The 22,623-nt window shown below is 35.3% G+C and overlaps 1 protein-coding gene across 34 annotated transcripts in view; it reads right to left on the minus strand.

The window, feature by feature from the left end:
* Positions 1-22,623, minus strand: part of NRXN1 (neurexin 1) — a 1,138,820-nt gene that overhangs the window by 305,686 nt on the left and 810,511 nt on the right. For all 34 annotated transcript variants that reach the window (XM_030826918.1, XM_030826917.1, XM_030826892.1 and 31 more), the window contains one exon: positions 21,802-21,983. In XM_030826918.1, coding sequence (XP_030682778.1) covers positions 21,802-21,983 — 182 coding nt within the window. The remainder of the gene's footprint in view (positions 1-21,801; positions 21,984-22,623) is intronic.

Here is a 22,623-nt window from a genome sequence, read left to right on the forward strand (position 1 = left end):
CATTCCACTTCCATTCTAATCCTACTCCCATTCTCCTGATTAATATGCTCCTCTCTTTCTTGTATTGCATTAAAAGAAAAAGGTTATTATAAGGCTCTGAAGGTAAAGAATGTTACATCCTTATTATACCCCTGGGGCACATTTTAAAATAAAGGCCTATTATAAATAAATATTATATGTTATGTGTCAGTGTGATTCTTAAAGCTCAACAAATGAATCCAATTCATATTAACATGACCTGCTACCAAGTATAAACATTACAGCTTCCTGCGTCTAACACTGTCTCAATCAAATATTACTGGGTGAAAACATTTAATTTATAAATAAAAATACAGTAAAAAAGTAATAAGATTGAAATCAGGAAACCTAAATTCTGATCATTGCTTATCCTTTTATTAGTCACGTGACTTATCCACAGGCCTTAATTTTCTTATTCATGAAATATGCACGGTAAACAGACTTTCTGTACCTTTTGAAGTTGTTTTAAAAAGATTATGTGTATAATGCTATTAAGTATAAAACTATTTAAAAGACATCATCATATTAATAATAATATTAAAAAATCAGGACAATCTAAATTAAAGGAATTATTGTTAAATAGTCAAACTTCTGCAGAGCAGGCAATTATTTTTATCCATTCTTCAGCTCAACAACATGTATCTTATGCTTTGGCCAACCATATAGCCTTATGCAAAGTGAATTCTCCAAGTAAAATTTTAGCAAGTTCATAATTGGCATATTTCAGCTGATTTTGCAACTGAATGTGGTTAAACCTCACTTTCAGTTGGTGAAATTGGTTAAATATTTCAAGGAACTAAATATGCTTATAAGCAGATAAAGAACGGAGGGAGTGAAGCAAAGAAAAGATGGTGTCAGAAAAGTTATTTTTAAAATACTTTAGGCCTGATACAGTGGCTCATGTCTGTAATCCTAACACTTTGGGAGGCTGAGGCAGGAAGAATGCTGTATGCCAGGAGTTTGAGGCTACAGTGAGCTATGATCCCACCACTGCACCCCAGCCTGGGTGACAGAGCAAAACTCCATCTCAAAAATGAATAAATTAAATTAAATACTTTAGTGTCAAATGAGTTAATTATCTCTAATGTTTATAAACATCTTAATGTTTATAATTTTAAGATACTTGTTATTGTTTTTTCAAACTTGATGCTCTACTTTGAAAGAGCAACACGGTATGAGAAGAAGGGTTCAATTTAAGATATTTGATTGTGAAGTTGAATGAGGATACTGTATTTAAAGGCATTGAGCCATAGCTCTGAAGTATTTACCAATCAGATTTTGAAAACAGAATTATTACTTCCTTTGAAGCAACTTTTAATTTTTATTATACCAAATGAAGAGATTCTACAAGATCTACATTTTTCAAATAATGGAAGTGAGCAGAGACTGAGACATGCCAACAGATAGAGTTTTTTCTTTCTTATTTTTCTGTTTTCAAGCCATTACTAAAAAGAAATCAGAGTGCTATATTGAGCTTAGAAAGACACAGCCTCAGGGAATAAAATGACTACACTAATTTTCCGCATATGCTAGTTGGGTGGAAAGTTCAACCCAAGTTTTAATGATCAATGATACCATGTTAGCACACTTTCAAAAAGTGGATTTCAGATTTGGGTGTGATTCCAAACATGCACCTGCCATCCTCAAAGTAGAGAATTCAGGTCCAGAATAATCACAAGTTCTAAATTACACACAGTGTGTTGTGAAATATCATTATTATTTTTAGAAAGTGAAAAAATATCTGTGACAGAACCTATTTAATGTGTTGGCAGCCTCCACAGATGTGGCTAAAAACAGCTTCCCAGTAATATTTTCAAGGGTCAAAAGCAACGACCTTGTCATGTTTCTGTGATCATGGTAAAACACCTGGGTCAGACACTAGTGAAGATTAATAAGGTAATTATAAAGGAATCAGAAATGTTACTGTAGCAAAGCAGATATAGCAAAAACAGCACCTCCTAATACTATTGGTATTGTCCTCAGTTTTTTTTCCCAATCCTTGATTATGAGGACCAAAATAAACACGTTTTACATAATAAAATTTGCTATTATTAAGAATAACAAAGACTTTAAAAAGCAGTAGACTTATTCTCACTCACATCTTTAAAAATCACCTTTGAACAGGATATCCAACATGCATATCAGAGCTGTGGGAGAATATAAAGCATGACCCCATATACCATTGTTATTGTTGTATCTGTGCCCATTGACAGTTGAGAAACTAAGTGATTAGAAAAGACAAAGCCTAGAAAAATGTAAACTTATTGGATCTTCTTTTATCTGGCTGGATCTATAATTACATGCTTTAAAACTCTCTAGGTATGTAATTTTTTTAAGCCCTATAAGTAGGGGTTCAACTTTCAATTTAGATCATGTTTCAGAAATGCCTACAGAGATGGAAAGACCAAATTATAACAGGGGATCCAAAGAAGCAGTCCTAGGAAAACGTGCATTCTGTGGGTCTGTGCAGCAAGTTTGTCAACAGAACGCCTGGTTGAAGGTCATCTTTCCAACCCAGAGTCCTGTGCAGAAAGAAACTTAACAGCAAATCTGTAGACTCTTACTTGAAGTCTCTCTGCAGTATGACATCACTTGCATACTTATCAAAATATTTTTGCCACTTCTCTTTTCATGTAACTTATTGTTATTGAAAAACTAGATAAGATATTTCCCATTTAGCCATTCATCCAGAAAACATTTACTGATGCCTACTAAGGGCTATGCTGAAGGGCACATAATTAGTCAGACACACCATGTTGTATCTCAATTTAGCTCATTATTTCTGATGGCCTCCTTTGTTTTCTTCTATTTGGCACACTCCTCTCCCACACACACCTGAACTACCTCCTCTGCAAAGGTGTTCCTGCGGCACCATGACAAAATTCACTCGTCTTTCTTATATGCTACTATTATAAATTTCAGTGCTTCTATTATTGTCTTTACATCATTTTATTAAAATTATTTCTTCAAAAGTCTTAATGGAGAGTTTTCACTATTCAAGTTTATTGAAGCATATGCAGTATCTCATCCACATTTCTATCCCAAGAAGCTAACAAGGTTCTGTTCACTTTGAAGCCCTCAAGAAATGATTCATGAATGAATGAAACACTTTCCACCTTCAGTGGGAATTGGGTGACAGTTAGCTCCCAGACACATTTTTGAAGAGATCTACCAGTTCTTAGTATGAACACCATCATTTCTGACAAATGGTGATGATTCTCTCAAAATGGAATAATATCTCTCACATTCTACTGGAGATTTGAATGTGTTCTCCTTAAAGTTAGCACCTTCTTTTTTTTTTTTTTTTCCTCAGAATCTAAAGGTCTTTGGTAAACTTCATATTTAGCCACAGTGATTTTAGCCCCCTCCCCACCACATACCCATGGTTTTGGAGAAAAATAAGTTTGTTTATCTTGGAGTCTAAGACAGAATCTAAACTTTCAGCAAGGCCATAGCTTATATAACAGCATTACTCATTTACTTTTTAAAATTAGAGTATCTTTAGTCCTTGATTAGGGGTTGGAATACAAGTGAGCCTCTAAGGGAACTAACTGCCTTTCCAGGTCCTGAAACTTATCTGGGATAGAAAAACTTAAACTTTGTACCCAGTGACATTTTAGTTAAATATAATTTAAGATTCTATGGATTCCTGTTATACATATGCAAAACAAAGCAAAGGTGTCCTTTCCAAAAATATTCACTTTTATTCCATATTGTTTTTTTTTTTTTTTTGAGACGGAGTCTCGCTCTGTCGCCCAGGCTGGAGTGCAGTGGCGCAATCTCGGCTCACTGCAAGCTCCGCCTCCCGGGTTCACGCCATTCTCCTGCCTCAGCCTCTCCGAGTAGCTGGGACTACAGGTGCCCGCCACCACGCCCGGCTAATTTTTTGTATTTTTTTTTTTTAGTAGAGACGGGGTTTCACCGTGGTCTCGATCTCCTGACCTCGTGATCCGCCCGCCTCGGCCTCCCAAAGTGCTGGGATTACAAGCGTGAGCCACCGCGCCTGGCCTATTCCATATTGTTTAAATAGTTTTCAAGAGAGATATTCCAATAGACTTTATTTTTTTTCTTCTCTAATGCCAATGGATTTAAATGTTTGCTTTATTGTGTCATTCCAAACACACAAAACTCCAGTGGCTATGGGTTTTATTCCTTTGAGTGAATAGTTATCATACTTCAAAGACTGCTTTGGATTTTAAGTTAGGGTGACCCATTTTCATTATATTCAAACAGGCTTTGATACATTTCTCAATTAGGCATTGCAGATGACAAACAGCTATGTCTGGCTGTCCTGCCATCTAAATTACCCTAGAATTCTTTGAAGATGATAATTTATTCTGTGTACACTACTTCTATGTGTTATCCACACAAATTTCATTATTTCAAGTATTGTCTTCTTATGTGTCTCTTTTGTGGGGAGACTAATATTCCAATATAAAACTGTCTTCTGTTTTGGGAAAAAAAAAAAAGAGCTCTTAGACAGTCAGAACATGAGAATTCTACCAAAAATAATTTGTCCTCAAGTCTAGTCGATAAAAAGGCCCTATGAGGTTAGATTTATACAATTTTATTGGCAATGACCAAATCTAGTATAAAATATATAATTATTGAGGTACTTACATTTTTAGTGTAAACTGGAATAACAAACATATCAACTTTACAAACCTCTCATACTAGTGTCTCACTTTAAAGATATTCTTAGGTCAAATACAGTGGCTCACTCCTGCAGTTGCAACATTTTGGGAGGCCAAGGCGGGAGGATCGCTTGAGCCCAGGAGTTGGAGACCAACCTGGGCAACATGGTGAGACCCCATCTCTACAAAAAAATTTAAAAAACTAGTTGGGCTTGGTAGCACATGCCTGTGGTCCCAGCTACTTGAGAGGCTGAGGCGAGAAGATTGCTTGAGCCTCGGGAGTGCGGAGGCTTCAGTGACTATAACCACATTAGTGTACTCTAATGAGACCTTGTGACTATATATACATATATATATATTTATATTCTTTCTCTCTCTCTCTCTCATGTGAGCCACAATTTAAGGAATATTTTGTTAAAGGTAGACTTAGAGAGAATTACGAGTCACACTAACACAAAGCATAATCAGCCTAACTCCTCAGTCAAACACCCTGAGGTTCACATTACCAAAGAGAGAGGTTTGAACATGAGGGAAACATATTATTTTCACCATACTGTGATGGAAAGAAATTAATTCTGGTTGTGCAAACCTAGAGGATTTCTCCGAATTCTCTGAATTAGTGTGGATTGTTAAGGCCAAGACAGAGCGTGCATAATAACCTTGATGCTGGGTAAAGACTATACCGTGAGTCTTAAAACAGATCCTAGTTGATGATTATGCCAACCCCGCTGAAGAAATTCTGAAAAGATGCAGAATGCCTTGAAATTCAAATGCTTTTTCTGGCCCAGATAATTGATATTGCATTAGAACATTCCATGGGATTTGAACCAGCATCTTTCACACTTTAGATTTCAGGCGAGTATAATTCCCTCACCACACAAGGCAGAACTGAAATCCCTGAAGTTAAACAGGATGTATCCAATTTCAACAACTTTACAATTTTCAATATCTGTACAGGATTTTTGCAAAAACCCATTTCAAATATCCCATTATCAGTTCCACGTCTTTTTGTGAATATCAAAATATATTAGCTAGACAGTCATCTTATTTTAGCTTTAGAATGTACATCAGATTTTTTTTTCCAGACACAAGCAATTAAAGGATTGGAAAATAGCTCATGGAAAGCTCCAAAGAATTGATCCTCAGAGAGCAAATCTTGTAACACCAAACAACCCCAATTCCCCTTAGCCACTCTGCTGACAAAAGTTATTGCTAGTTATGCAAGGCAACTAGAAGATATGCACACAAATCATTGCAATTAAATATCCTGCCCACCATATAACTGATACTTGCCGAGAAGATGGTTGGCAGAACTTTCTTGCTAATCTCGTGTTATCAATGTCCATATTGCAGAGCATCCTTGAAGGTGCTCCTCTGTTCGTTTTGTATTGGATACATCTATTTGTGTTGTTGTATAGTTATCTGTGCTGTGTGTCTTACCCAGTCTCACCCAGTTATTTTACTTTAGAATCTCATGGGCTTTGTATCCTGAAGCCAAACAACCTGTTGGAAATAAACAACAAAGAACTGAATCCCTCTTATCTGTCTGCTGCCTAACACATCAAAACACACTGAAATCTGGGATTATTAGAGAAGTTTTGGGGATATAGAAATAAAATAAAAACCAACTTGTCAAATGGGGCTGCCTGCTGCTCAGTACCATGTGTTATGATAGCAAGTTGCATCTGTTCAGCTATTAAACCTGTTAGTGAATATAATACAGACAGCCATGGCATTAACAAATATACTTAGTGCCTATTAAACTCTATAGCTACACATTTTAATTTTTACATTGTATTAGTAAAATTCAAGACTGTAGCACCTTAAGGACAATTTAAAAGTGCAATGAAAAACTATAATTTTGGTTATATCTCACATGCTTAAATTATATTTAGGCATCATTTTAAGAATTGGCCATTTAAAAAAAAAGTTCTTTAATTTTTAAACGTGGTTCTCACTACTAACTGTAATTTAGCTCACTATAGATGCAATAGGACTGAAGTAAATAATCACATGTAGAATTTGAAAAACTCAAGTAGGTACATCTTTTTTCCGCTACTGAACATCTTACTTCCTTTCAATTTAATATTGGCTATTATCAAATGCCACAGAACATATGAGTTACTCCCTTGATATAATTCACCCTCTGAGCTCAGGCTCAGGAACTTCATCATTTAAATTGGCTATCAAGAGCTAGGACATGTATGCCTTACTAAACACTTTATAGCAGAATACATCTGTTGTTACTCTGTTTGTTATATTAAGATTAAGCACAGTGATGCTGACAGTATTAATACATTTAAAAGCCTGTCACGTTTCATGGCTGTTCACGAGTCCTGGGGATTTCATGATTGAAATAAAAAGTGACTAGAGGCAAAATTAAGAATTATGGAATGTGTAGAAGGTGAAGAACACAGAGGTAGACTCTGAAATGAGTACTGCTACCCAGGAGGATATTAACCTCTTGCCTGCCTGGCTTTTCCCATAATATTGTGAAGCCACATTTTACTGAAAAGAGCCACATGATTCATGAAGTAGTTATCCAACCTCCTTGGCCTACTGCTGCTTTGTGAGTGCTGCCAGAATAGGAGAAAGTTTGTGACTAAAGTTAAAGGGGAGTTGGTTTCACCTCTATACTAGTGTAATTATTAAAATGCGAACACACTCAAATTAAATACACCAGAAAGAAAATCATTCTGTGGAGCTCAGTTTCCTAAGAAATACTGAAACCAATTTGCTTTTATATGAAAACACTCCAGTTTGTGACATCTTCATATACTGCTGGTGGGAGTATTCAACAGTACAATGTTCTTAGAGGACAACTCAGCAATATATATATTGGTTCGGCTTGTATGAATTTGTACATAAAAATATGCTTTTACACATGTGAAACGATATTTTTACAAGATTTTAAAATGTTATCCATTTGTAATACTTAAAATGCTGAAAAAATTAAAATACCCATCATTAGGGTCAATAAACTGTAGCAGATGCATGTTATGAGGTAAATATGAGATCATATGCTCTAAAATGAAAAGATGTACAAAATATATTAAATAAAAATAATCAAGTTGCAGAATAGCATGCAGCACATGATAACATTTCATCTTTTTAAAGAATGTTCAGGTATGTTAGCATATACACAAATATTTGTACCTATACTATACACAAAAAAGAAATTGAATGTATACGCGTAAGATTAAAGATTAGAGTTTTAGACACCACAGTAAAAAAGTGGGTATATTATATGCACTTTTTCCTTTTTACTCCCATCATTGTTGTATTATTTAAATTTTTCAGTGCAAATTTTTATGATCTAAAAATTTATTTACAATATGGGCTTTTCTGAAAAGTAAATACTTTCATCCATAGGCAACAAATAAAATTCAGTTCCTTCTGAACAGCCTGTCATAAAATATTATTGGCCTTCAAGACCCTACAGTATGCCTCACTAGTTTATTGAATCTAGTTTATGTCTGGATGCTTAGAAGAATACCAAAAAAGTTAGTAAATTTAAAAAAAAAGTTAAATAATATAAATACAGTCTACTGAGAAGGACAAAGTTCAGGAAAAACTAGTTAAATATAGAGTTGATGGTTATAGCACGTTCCTCACATAACAATTAACAGTATCTACACAGCACTTTCAAATTCCAGAAGCATCTCCAGCCACTGCATTTATCCAACATCCTTCTCAATAACCCGTTACAAATAATCGAATAACCATCGGTCTTGATTTAGGTATTTGGAGGAGAAGCTAGAATTTACAACTTTTTCTTTCCACCTTATGAAATATCTTTGCAATGTCTGTTTTTTAAAGATCAAATGAACACAGTTCTGGAGCCTACACGAGTAGCTGTCTAAACTTACTCTGCATAATAGGGCTAAAATTTCAACGCTGTTTCTCTGCTGATGCCCTATGGGATTTGGAGCCCCCAAAGCCTGATTTTATTCCTAATTAACACTAATGAACAGATGACATACTTTTCCTTTGAACACCTCTGTCGGGAAAATGTCCAATCAGCAAGAGCTACAAGCAATAGACAAATTCCCTTTCTCTGACCTCATTTACATGCTTAAGTACACAGAGACTCTCCCTGCCTTTAGTTTGGGGTGTGGGGGGAAAGAAGTAGGTCAAGTCATTGAGGCTTTATGCATTAGCTTTAGAATGTGGTGAAGGCTGAAAGTCATGGCTCCAACCAGAGTTTCCAGAGCAATGTGGGTTACTTTCATATTCATCACACATAAGGCCAATACCCTCCTAGCAGTATTAGTTTAGTTCTACATTTAGGCACAACTCACAAAACAGCAAAGATACCTATAATTGTACCCATTAAGAGACTAATAATAGAAAATATTACGTGCTATGTCATCACACTTTGTTGTTATTTAGTGCATTCACCTTGAGGGTCACAGAATCTCTGGAATTCCATGTTTAAGGAATATCATAAAATAATACACTACAAAGACTCATTGGATTCACATCGGTAGTTGAGATTTTATAATCATTTGCAAAAGTAGCTGGGCCAGCCTGAAATTTTCCTTTGTACTAAAGAAAATGAAGCTTTGAAGTCATATACAACTGGTTCAAAGACAAGCAGTTATTTACTATCTGTATGATTTCGGTCAATTTATTTATAATGCAGTCTGCTCATTGGTAAAACTGAGATAAAATTCATACCTCAATGAATTATTGTGAATATTTAATAAAATATAACTTCATGCAAAATGCTTAGATCATGTGTGTTCCACAGTAAGCAATCAGTACACACTAAAGAGTATTGTTTAGTTACTGTTCTTTTGACTAAGCCAAATAATAGGGTAAGCACGATTTCAGAGGGGGAATTTAACTCTACTTCAGATGATTCACTGATAGTACTTCCAAACATTTAATATATATTAATTAAAATAATTTTTACAACTCAATAAATGGAGAACCAATTGTACCTCCATCAGCTAAGCCAAGTGTTAGAGGTTGGCACAGCAGGAGATTAAAGACAGAGAGGGACAGAGAGAAAGAGAGAGAGAGAGAGAGAGAGAATGGTTAAATTGCCAGGGTAGTGGAGATTGATCATCTCTACATTCCTAATCAATTAGGGAGGATTACTACAAGACAGTTTTTTGTTTGTTTTCATTCTCCTAGTGGATTCTTCTCTTCTCATCAAGTCAGGATGCGGGGAAATATATCACATAAGATTTTGTGTAGATACTAGAAATAAAAATGATACAGAGAGCAGACAAGAAGCATACCTAGACTCAGAGAAATAATCACCTGTGTGTAGTATTTGAATCTGAAGGTGGAGCTAGCCATTAACAAAAGAAAAGTCTTCCTTTCATGAGAAAATAACACAGGAAAAATGAATCCATTTCATGACAGGCCTCAGTCCTCAGGCCTCTGACTTTTGTTTGCCTCAGGAGGTTGTAAATGGGAATTCCCAGGAGAACATCACATGCTTTCACCATTATGCTTTGGGACTGTACCTCATACTATGCTCCAAGGAGAGCACTTCTGGAGTGAGCTCCTGCATGACAATGGAAAACTACCGGCAGGAGGGCAAGAGAGGCCACAGTTAAAAGTAAAGCAGCAGGAATTCACTTATTTCTCCATTCACTCAGGTATGCATTGCTTCCTCTGTAAACCATTACTATGCATCTACTAAGCACCATGCTAGAGCATGAAAATACAGACATGTAAAGATACATAGTATTATACATTGTCAGTGACCTTGAAGAGTTTGCAATTTAATGGGCTATAAGGACATATAAAGACATAGTTATAACTACAGTAAGTAACACAATAGGATTAAAAACAAATTATGATTGTACCAAGAAGGACATAATTAGTCTTGCCCTAGGGGACAAAGGAAGGTTTCACAAATTTATAAAATATATAATCCAGGCCTCAAAGATGAAAAAAAAGGCACCAGACTAGGAAAAAGAGAAGGACGGGTAGGAATAAGAGGAAGTAGGAGTACTTCAAAGAAAGGAACAGATATGAATAGAGGCACTCTGGAGGTCTCTTTGCTGACTCTCATTATTGGTACATTTTTTTAAACTGTGTTTCTCGGTCTTTAAAATTATTTATGCCCCAAACTTACAAATGAAACTAGTTGCAAACACTAGCTAGCTAACCACAAAATCTTTGGGGTAACTGGCCAGTCAGATAACTTCCTACGTATTTATTTAACTTGAGAAAATGGTTTATGTAGTAGATATCTGAAATGCTCCATTATTTATGTGATACGTGGTATACTAAAGGGTAGGGTTGTTTGACTTCATAAAACTTCATTACACAGACCAAAAGCCAGAGTTATCCGGTTCAGCCTGATGAGAGATTGTCTCCTGAACTCTCACCTGCATCACAGAAGGCACAGTGGTTAAGCACATGGATTTAGGAGTCAGACTGTCTGAGTTCAATACTGGTTTTACAGCTCACTGGCTGTGTGACTTTCATTTCTTCATTAACTACATGAGTACATACTTTCTCTTTTGAAGTTTTAATGCATATTAGATGGACTTACATATGTAAACTTAGAACAGTTATGAGATTGTTGATTGCTTTTATAAAAGCCACACTTGTAGACTGCTTCATAGTTTAAAAACCTTTAAGTGTGCTTTTACACTGTGAGGATTTGAAATATCAGCCTATTTTCTGTGGCTAATGTGCCAGTAGAATAAAGATTATGTAGTAAATTATAAGGTACTTGAGGTCAGAAGCGATGCCACATCTGACTCTGTATTTCTAGTGCCTTGAAAAGTGCTTAGCACTTAGAAGAAAAGGAGGTAGAAGAGAAAGAAGAAGAAGGAAGAGAGGAGAAGGAGGAGGAGGAGGAGGACAAGGAGGAGGGGGAGAACATTTTGTTAAGAACATGTATTAAAAAGTGAATGTGTGTGAGGTAGAATGTGGAGTAGCTGAAGATGAGGCTGGAAAATAAGTCTAGATTGTGCACACATTAGAGGTCCAGCTAAGGAAGTTGGCCTTTGAAGTATTTGCAGTAGGCCACTGGCTCTCTATCAGAACTAGACTCTTCCTTCAAGATACCAATCTATAAGTAGGTAACACATAAATTGGAAACATGCTCATAGTTGGCTCAGATTTGTATCTCTAACCCCCCCAAAACACATTTAATATAAACTGGCTTCTGATATTGCCCTTAACCTGAGCAGCACTGACCTATTGCCATTGAACATTTTCAGAATACACATAGACAGTTTAAGTTGGTAGAACTTCCAGAATGCAAAGATTATTTCAACAAATACTGATTGCTCACTTGCTAAATTCTAGGCTCATGCTGGGCTCTAGGAATACTAAAGTGCACGAAATAGATAAAATTCCCGTCTTTCACGACACTTTGCTGCTCGGCATCATGCTGTTCAGTATGGATGAAGATTTGCCATCAGAGTTTAAATACTTTAACCAAATTCTAAATTTTGTCTGCTTCATAAAATTGCCAACAAAAAAATGGAAGAGTGCACAAAGACTGCAAAAAAAAAGGAAGTTTGTTGTTGTTGTTTTGCCAATTTTTTCCAGACGTTTGACTTTGCTTTGTCCTGGAGAAGTAAATTACTAAGTGTCTGTGTCTATAATTTTAATAAATAAAAATTAGTTTCCCTTCATATGCTATTAAATACGCATTGGGAAAGATACTTAACGAATACTATGAAGGGGCTTCAAATCGACAGCTGAACAGGGAGCCCATGCCCATCTCTGACCAGCCTTGCTACCAGGTGAGAGGTGAAGCACGGCCTTGCAGAGCAGCGGGAGAAAATGGGTGAAAGGACTGATAGAGTACCAGGATTTGTGCTTTTTTTCCACTGATGATCAGCTCATAAGTGAGCAAAATTACTGCTGGAAGTGGGTGAACATTGTCAGCCAGGTATGTCTTGAACTAAAAGAGGTTGAGACCCACTGTAACTAAATATTTGAAGCCAGAGGTTGAAACACCACAATTTCATTTTATAACAATCATTCTGGTAGCAGTGCAGAGGATGGATTAGAAAGGGAAGATGCTGGAGGCAGAGAGATTAGTTAGAAGGCTATTGCAACAGTTCAAGAAGAGGTCATTAAACTAAGACAATAATAGTGGAATAGAAAGCAAGTAGATACATTCTAAAAATTGCTGTTCGATAGGCAAGCCAGTAACCATATGTTGAGCATTGGAGATATGGCTAATGTGAACAAGGAACTAAATTTTAAAACGTATTTAATTTTAATTAAGTTTGTTGTAAGTTTAAAAGATACTCAAACTTTTAAGTATGTTTAGAATAACTTGATTATGTGGATCTACTTTTACAACTGTAGATATAATAAAATATAAAATGCTTCTGATGGAAAATTTAGATTCTGAAATGAGAGGTGTTGTTAAGTGTACAAGAAGTGTACAAGAAGTTCCTCGTTGTGACAGCTTGGCATAAGAAACAGGATTTGCTAAATGTTAAGTGTAAAACACACATTGGATTTGAAAAGCTAATTATGAAAAGATAATAAAAAACATTAATAATTTATATCATTTATATATTACAATGATAATATTCTGGGCATATTGAGTTAAAATATATTCTCAAAGTTAATTGTATTTAGTAAAACTAATTTCATCTTTTTTTCCTTTTATATGACTAGTAGAAAATTAAAACTTACAAACATGGCTCATATATTTCTGTTGGATGGTATAGGTTGAGAGACATGTTAGCAATTTGGTGACAAACTGATTAGATTGTAAAGGCAAGCACGGAGTAAAAGATGTCAAAGATTTAGCCTGTGATTGTGTAGATGAGTGTGTGATTGGGAGATGACGAGTTCAGTTGTTAATGAGGTAATTTTCAGTTGCCTATGAGACACCCAGGTAGAGATGCTGAGTAAGCAGTTGGAAATATTAGTATGGTCGTGACAGAAGTCTGGGATGGAGATGTGTCTTTGGGAGGGAGCGGTTGGCACTTATTTGATAGCTAAAAATCAGAGTAAAATTTTAAGCATATGAGGATAGCCTTTTTCATAGGCCAAAAGCCTTACTATTCAATTAAATTTGATCTTTCACCAAACTTTTTTTCTCTGTCAATCATAAATTTCCATTCTTTATTGGGCAGGAAGGATTTAAGAGATACAATTCCAGGAAGAGCTCACCATTAAAGCACTTCCTTAGAAGTCTAGTTGCAGTGTGATCTTCCAGGGCAGTTGAGCATCCCCCATTCAGGACTGTGCCTTGTTGGCAAAAAGGTTAGATAGTTTTCCAGTTTGTTTTGAGGAGGGGAGAGGCCTCAAATATAAGGTCAATATAAGAATCCCTAGTTCTAGTCTAGCACGCCATCTCCTAAAGTAACTCCTAGAGACATCACAAATTGTTTTCATCGAAAGAATTTTCTCAGACCCCATAAAAATTAGGTCTAGTCCTCTGATTCTAATTTATAATTTGGATTATTTATGTCTACTATTAACTTGAGTACCCCCTATCTATGCATCTAGATTATTTCCTTCCATTGGTTAAATAAACTTGCCCATGTCTAGAGTGGGCCAGCATCAGCATTAACAGGATTCTAATGCCATAGAATCACCGATATCATCTTGTTTTCTTGTCTTTGGTTGACATATTTGCTATGCTGTTTCTATTTTTTAGCCACTACTGCCATGCATTTTGCTTATGGCTTTCAGTGGGTTTTTCTTGTGTGTGTAATAAAAGTAATTTTCCTGATCATTGTGCAAATGACCCATATTCAGTATGTATTCCCCAAACTAGTTCTTAACCCTCAAGCAATGTCTTTGTTTCCTTTTTTCTTCCATCAATCTATATTGTGTTTAGAGTTCTGCAAAGCCTCCTTAAAACGTGCTTGCATATAGTTTAAATTGTTGCTCATCATTTCTTCCCGAGACACACAGACTCTGACTGGATCACAAGAGTAAACATATTGGATATGTTCTAGATACAGGAGTTCTTAACCATTACTTCTAAAAATTCCAGAATAACCTAAGATGCTCCCGGATTCCTAAGTCAGTATAAGATTATAAATATTTGCGCTTTTAAACTTCTAAATTATGGAGAAATTGGTTACACAGCAACTAATCACATACATTATAAATTGCATTTTAGGTGATCAATAATAATGTGTTTATTTTGCCTAAAATGTTTCTTGAAGGTATGCTTTTGAAAAACAGTAGCTACAGAAGAAATTGAGGTATAGTCAGTAGTCAGAAAGAATTCAACAAGAAGTTTCTTGTTTTAACAGCTTGGCATAAGAAACAGGGTTTGCTAAAGCCACTCATCACTGGCTAACTTAGAATAGATTTGAAGCCATTCTGTAAAATAGCTTGGGGCCCACCACAAAGCAGTGGGTCAAAAGGAGTAGTGATCACAGGATGGAGCAGAATCAATGGACATGATTTTCTCCAGCTAGATAATGCCCTAGGAATTGTTTCTGCAACTCTTCCAAAGAGATTCCGGAGACCTAACTTCTTTCTGCTAGCTTAGGAGGTGAAAAGATCCAGGACCAACCCTGAAAACACTCACTATTTGAAAAACTGTTCAATGACTGAGTCGAATCTATATAGTGAGAGAGAATGGAAAGAAATCCTTTGAACAGGAATTAGAAATAGAGAGATGACAAGAAGCTCATTTTTTAAAAAAAGTTAATATGTTTCACTGGAGTTGGAAGATAAGTAGAAAAATGTGAAAAATGGACATGAAAAGGGAAAGAGATTAAAATGCTGAGGACATTAAATTTTAGGTACAGAATTAGCCTTTATGTATATATAATTGTAGAGGCATCAATGTGTTTTAACAAAGGAATAATATGATCAAAGAATCAGATTAGCAAATTAACCTGCCATAAGTATATAAAATGGATAGAAAAGTACTCAGAATGGAGACAGAAGGATAGCTGAGAAGGTGAGGTAGCAGTACAAGCCTCTAAGTGGTAAGTATGTGAACTGAGAAGAAGCTAGAAATAGCTGTTTTGTTCTCATTTCTTAAATTTCACAGCAATAGAATTTCAGATGAGGAAATAACTCTAGAATTCTAGAAACCAAAAACATAGAGATTAAATGACACACTAAAGATGATGACCAGTAATTTAGAAGTTGAGAAATTGAATTAACTTCCAAGGGAAAAGGATGAAGGCAGGAACCTGTATTGATTCATTTGCCTCTCCTACCTCCCACATAATAAACTATTTAGCACTTAAGCCAGTAGAAACGTGACCATCATTTCTCACATTTTCCCCAAAAATGACTTTTACACCTCAGAAGTTTGGACAGTAATTTTACAATACATGGTGAAAAGGCATTATTTAATCCATCTTTTGAAATTCTAGTCAAATAGGCCACATTTTCTCTAATTCATATAAGAAATGGGAAAGCTACCTCATGAGATGGCAATAGAAAAAATAAATAAATGAATGTAAAAGAACTAGGAAAGCAAAACCTAGCAATATATATATATATGCAACATATGATTTACAGGATTGAATCTGAATACTATATGGCAAAGTGAAACCTCTGTAAAGTCAGTGAATCTGTTGGTTAGAAAGAGCATTTCAGATGGAACATAATTTCTCTTCAAGAAAAGCCTGAGGGGAAATAATTGAGTTTACCTTGTTGATGTAGGTGTGCATCTATGTATAATTACTGATTTTAAAAAGATATTTCTGAATCGAATCTTAATAGAGCAGTAAGATAAATAATGTATAACGGAGAGAAGCAGAGAAAGATGAGAACACTTGACACGTCACCAATATTGGTGTTATTTTTGGACATGTAATATTTACTATAAATACACTGTTTCTAGTCTATACTAAAACCAGTGATCAAAAGGCATATTTTTAAATCAAAATCAATTAAGAGCTTGATTTCAAAATAAGGCTTCCGGCCCAGCAAAGTACAAAGAAGCAACACTTAAGGCAAAAATGTGCAACAATTCACTCATCAAATTTGCAATGCTCTTTTATGCTCCCAAGATGAAAGGATTTCAAAAAACACTCTTCACTCACCCCCTCCTCCACCCTCAATGACATTTCCTCTGGTCAGAACCAATGCACACGTTAACATTTGTGGTAGTGAATGCATCCACATTTATAGTGACTTTCTTCTGTCAGAGAGGCATTAAGTAATTTCCAAATGACATCACTAAACTGCTATATGAGGGGTTTTCTCTAGAAGTGACAACATTGGTAAAATTTCTAGATATACCTTATAAAATATAAAAACGAGCTAAATTTTTCTTGTTGCTTCTAAGAAATTACCTAATCATTATCAGTTAAATAATCCTCAACACATCGTAGCTTAAAGATGTCTTGTGTAACACTTCACAGTTTGTAAGTTATTTCTTTATATTATTTATCTTAAAAATCTATTATTTGTTAACTGTCCATACAAATATTATACAAATAAGAAAGTTAAAACTGTAAGGAAGAGAGATGAAGAAATACCAAGACAGAAAAATACCAAGAAATACCAGTCACTTGGGGACAAAATGTTTGCTATAAATCATCTAAGCTAACTGGATCTCAGATAGCTTGTTCATTCATTCATCCAACAAATATTTATTGAGGTAGTTACTAAACAACCAGCTTATTTATTTTTGTATCCACAGAGCCTAACACAGGCCTGGGTCATATTAGGTGCTAAATAAATATTTCTGGAGAGGCTTCTAGCATGTAGTGAAGTAAATGATGGAAAGCCACATTCCTGTATTATTATTATTATTTTTTTTTTTGAGACAGAGTTTCGCTCTGTTGCCAGGCTGGAGTGCAGTGGCGCGATTTCGGCTCACTGCAACCGCCACCTTCTGGGTTCAAGTGATTCTCCTGCCCCAGCCTCCCAAGTAGCTGGGACTACAGGCGTGCGCCACCACACGCAGCTAATTTTTGTATTTTTAGTAGAGATGGGGTTTCACCATGTTGGCCAGGATGGTCTCCATCTCTTGACCTTGTGATCTGCCAGCCTCGGCCTCCCAAAGTGCTGGGATTACGGGTGTGAGCCACTGAGCCCAGCTATTTTTCTTATTAATCATCACCATTATTATAAATCATGTTCTCTGCCATCAGAAAGTTTATTTCTATTTGTAAATAATGGACAGATACAAAATAACTAGAGAATAATTCATGATAAAAGTGAACTACAATGAATAAGGCAATTATTAACAAAAAATAAACATTCATCCAACTAAAATTTCACCATAGACTTTCTTTAAACCACCAATCACCATAATCAATTCTTAGCTGAATATTTCTGAAAACTTCCTTTAAGATTTGAAGCTTCTCAATAATACGGCTGCTTATATCAAGTTCTATACTTTTTCTGTTTTGTAATCAGGAAGCTGGAGGACTTTCTCAGAGTTATATAGAAATTAAAATGTCTGTCACTTTACTTGACTGTTAAATAATTGAAGATCTACACTCATCCTAAGCCACAATATTTTCAATGTATAATTCATTAAATCTATTAAATTCTTTCAGAAAATATTTATTGAGCACTCATATTCTAGGTCCTATACTAATTAATTGTTCTTCATTTCATGTCTTATCTTCTCACCCCTTCATAAAACCTTAAAAATTTAAATAGTAATATTATACGACTTTGAGGTTAACAGTGGTAGCACTAATATTAATATGACAAAAAAATCCATCTATTAAAACTGGGCCACCTGATGCAAAAAACATTTTATTCCAAGTTGTTACGTTTTTAAGAGTACAGCTAATCAAAATTTTTCAAAATCCAACATTTTTATTCTGAAAAATTGGATGACAAACCATGTCAAATATTCAAATCTTCATTAAAATTATATGCCAATCAGATTTTTTAAATTATCTAATTGAAATAGCATTATATATTTCAGCAATGATGGAGCATCTCTCAATGAATGCAATCAACTTTCTAATTTATTGGCTCACTCTATCAAATAAGGATGAAAATAAGACTTTTAAATCTGATCACTGACTTTGAAGACTTATACAAATTTTCCTTGAAGTTTAACGGATAACGAATAAGTCTAAGTTTTACAGATAAAAACGTATCATCGATAGCATAGCACCAATTAGGTTAATTTTAAAGTCAGTTATATTCACAAACCTAAATCATACAGCAATAATCTAGAATTTATAAATCTTATTTTTCCTTTTAAATTTCAATCATGAAAGAAGTTGAACAATTTATTTGGGCAAACCAAAATGGACTAAAAGATAACTAAATAATTTGATAAAACAGCCTTTGAATATTCTCCAATCTAAATATTAAGAACAGTTCTGCTTCTAACACCCACAGGCATTATCTTGTGTTCCTTTGCACTCTCTTTGTTCCTTTCTTCCCTCCCTTTCTTTCTTTCTTCTTTCCTTTCTTCCTTCCTTCTGTCCTTTCTTCCTTCCTTCTTGCCTTCCTGTCTGGTTTTCCTTTTTTCTTTTAATTTCTAATGCCTCTTTCTTTTATGATTCCATGTACCCATCATTTTGGGAAAGTGCTGGAGGTAAACTTAGGTAGTAAAAAGAAAACCACTGGCCTTGTGTTAATTTTTATTATATGCTTAAAACATGGAAAAAGGCTGGGCGTGGTGGCTCATGCCTGTAATCCCAGCACTTTGGGAAGCAGAGGCAGTTGGATCACCTGAGGTCAGAAATTCAAGACCAGCTTGGTCAACATGGTGAAACCCCATCTCTAATACATATACAAAAATTAGCTGGGCATGGTGGTGGGCACCTGTAATCCCAGGTATTCGGGAGGCTGAGGCAGGAGAATAGCTTGAACCTGGAAGGCGAAGGTTGCAGTGAGCTGAGATTGCGTCAGTGCACTCCAGCCTGGGCAACAAGAGCGAAACTTCATCTCAACAACAATGACAACAACAACAACAACATGGAAAGAAGTGACTTGTCTCCACATAAAAGACTTGTTGAGTCTCTAATGTCTAATCACGTCTTCTAGGCAATGGGAGAAAGAAAATTTTATTTGACCAGATTTGAACTAAGACTGAGTCCCATTAGTTGATAAGGATTGGGTAGGGCTGACAAAAAAACAGTATTTGAGAAGCCCAGGAGGACGTGGTTTACGAGCAAGGGAGATTTTGAAGATATCAAGTCCATGAGAAAGAGTGTGTAGAGACCTGCACTGAATCCAAAGAGAATGACCAGGCAAGACCAAGATTGGAGATTCAGAAAGAAGGCCTTCACAGTGCGGCTATCAGAAATCCATGGCTCGTAAAGGAGATACGGAGGGTATGATGCTAGAATGGACGCCGAGAAAGTCAATTCTTTACTTATGAAAGGACCCTAAGACCACATTTGGCCAGAATTGGAAAGAAATAACTATTCTTCTAGTCTAAAACTCTTTGACCATAAAATAAACAACAGTGGTTTGAGTAATTCAATAACATAGCCCCTTGTGATTTGACAGTGATCATTGTAGAACCTTTTCTCAGAGTAAAAGTGTAATTGGTTATAGATCAATAAGTAGTTTATTTTAGAAGGAGAAGGCTCTTGTTTTCATTTTCATTTATTTATTTTTTGAAGTAGCAAACCTCTTAAATCAGAACTGAGCAAATATATTTTGAAAGTTGAGATTAAACAGCAAGATTCCTTACTGTACTTGTAAAATTTATCTTAACTGATCATTTATTTATGATGCCATAAAAATCCAAATGCTCTTAATTTTGATTGTTAGAACTTTGCTAAAAGTCACCTGAAATTACTTTTCCAGGGATCCCCTCTTGACAACGACATTTTAAATTGAAATTTTACTATGGTTCAATAATGGCTGTGCTGAGGGGTTTTGTTGTGTTTTTCAAGCTTACCAATGAATTCAGCCCTTGTGGTCAGTGTAAACTCCTACACAGCTTATTGGAAATTCCAGAATTCTAAAGCAAAATCAAGATTAAGAAAATCGTTTAATAAAAACAGAGAATGAAAAACTTATAAAAGTTTGTGCTAATGTACTTTGGTGTTTCATGTTTTTCTCAATTATTTTAGAACTGGTACCCAATGGCCACTTTCTAACAGGAAAGAACATGATGACCTAATCAAATGTCCTTTGGAGCGTGAGTAGTGAGAGAAGGAGAACTTATAGGGATAGACAAAACAAAATAGAACAAATTTCCACGGTCGCTTAATGCATGGGAAATAAACTGAACCTCAAGGATAAAAAGGAAGATGGGGAGACTTACATGCTTCTTCTGAAATCTTCCAAAAGATAGACTTTAGACCAAGAACTATGATAATAAGAACCTTTTAGAAAAGTTTTTGAATATGTGACCCACTATGATTTTTTGGATATATCAATAAAATATTAATATCTCTTAACAATAAAAGACACTGTGCTTCTTTACAAATAACGCAAGAAAATGAAAATTTAAAGAGTTGCAACCATATTCATTAATAATTTTTAAAATGCAGAGACATAAGAGTGTCCCTGAACCCTAAAGTTAATTATGGCAACTTTCAAAGGAAAATGAGGCTTTTCATTCATGACTATTCTTTGCTATCTATTATATGCTGAGTAAATTACTGTGGGAGGCTTACAACTTTAGAGAAAAGAGAATGGGCCCAGGATGTAAGTCGTAATTATGAATTAAAATGTATTTTCCTGACACTTACGTATCAAAATGAGTACAAAATGGCACAGAAACAATCTTTTTGCTATCTTGTTTCACATCCCCAAATATCCTTAAAGTATCCTTTCCTTCCTTTTATTGCATGTAGCTTCAGATAAGTACTTTCTCTCGTGAGCAAAGAAATAAAGACAGAATCCAGATCTTTGGATGTCACCAGTAATACAACCTCCTGCTTCCAGCCACATGGTATGGTATCTACTAGGCAATAACTTATTTTATTCATATGGCAAGTCTGCCTAAAGACACTAAAATCCCCGGAGTGTGATGCTCCCCTTCCTGTGTCCATGTGTTCTCATTGTTCAATTCCCACCTCCAATAATTTTTTAAAAATTATTTTGAACACAGAATTAAGAGGAATTCACACTCCAAAAAAAAGTTTTGCATTCTAAAGAAAGTGATTAACAACAGCAATAGGTATATGGTCTTATTTCCTCTACATTGTATTCATATTTCCTAAAACAAAGTACTGGTTTCTGGGGGAAGGAAGCATCCAACAGGCAAAATTATAAATTCTTTACAAAAAGTTAACAGTAAAAAGTAAAAGCTGAATCTTATTCAAAAAGTACTTACTATATGCAGTTCTAGGTAGTCACCCAAGCCTGAAGAACTGTCCACTCGCACCAATACAGCTTCTTTCTGAACAGTGCTAAACCCTATGGCCAGTCTGTCTGCTCGTGTACTGGGTCGGTCATTAGGAGGCCACTTATATGTGATTTGTCCACCACCTTTGCTAAAGATATACGTTGTCCCAGCTGGAAAACAAAAACCAAAACCAATTAGTCCAAATACATCAAGTCTGCACATTAGCAAGGCATGTTATATTGATATATCAGTAAAGTATCAACTCTACACACAAAACTATGGCAAAGTAAATTACAGATTTCAATCAAATGTGCTCAAGAAAGTGGACTGAGTTGTTTTAAAAGAAATGAAGAGGTAGCTCAGTTTTTAATACACTGATTAAATTTACCAGCAGGTGTTTCAGAACAAATAGTAGGTTACTGTATTTTCCATTGAGTTGGACAAGAATGGAATGTAATGAGGCATTATTTCTTCCTGCCAGTTTTTAAGAAATAGTTTAGTAGAAAACATTGACTGGATGCTTCCAAAAAGCAACAACAGCGTATATCAACTTGGTATTGAAACAGGAGCTGCATGCAGATGTGACAGGGTTATACAGCACAGTGGAGAAAGTCACAACAAATGTGCTAGGAATCTAACTTTTATGGGAAAAGGATCTACATACATGTGACAGATAACTAATGGATGAATAGCTACAAGCCCCAGTAGCCATGTCAAGAAAATACAGGTAATAGATCTCATCCCTAGAAGTCAGGTTTTATTTAACAAGCAACATCTAGTAGCTGTCAAACTATTCAGAATCATAAAAAG

Source organism: Nomascus leucogenys, chromosome 14 (genome assembly GCF_006542625.1).
Source record: "Nomascus leucogenys isolate Asia chromosome 14, Asia_NLE_v1, whole genome shotgun sequence".
Lineage (NCBI taxonomy): Eukaryota > Metazoa > Chordata > Mammalia > Primates > Hylobatidae > Nomascus > Nomascus leucogenys.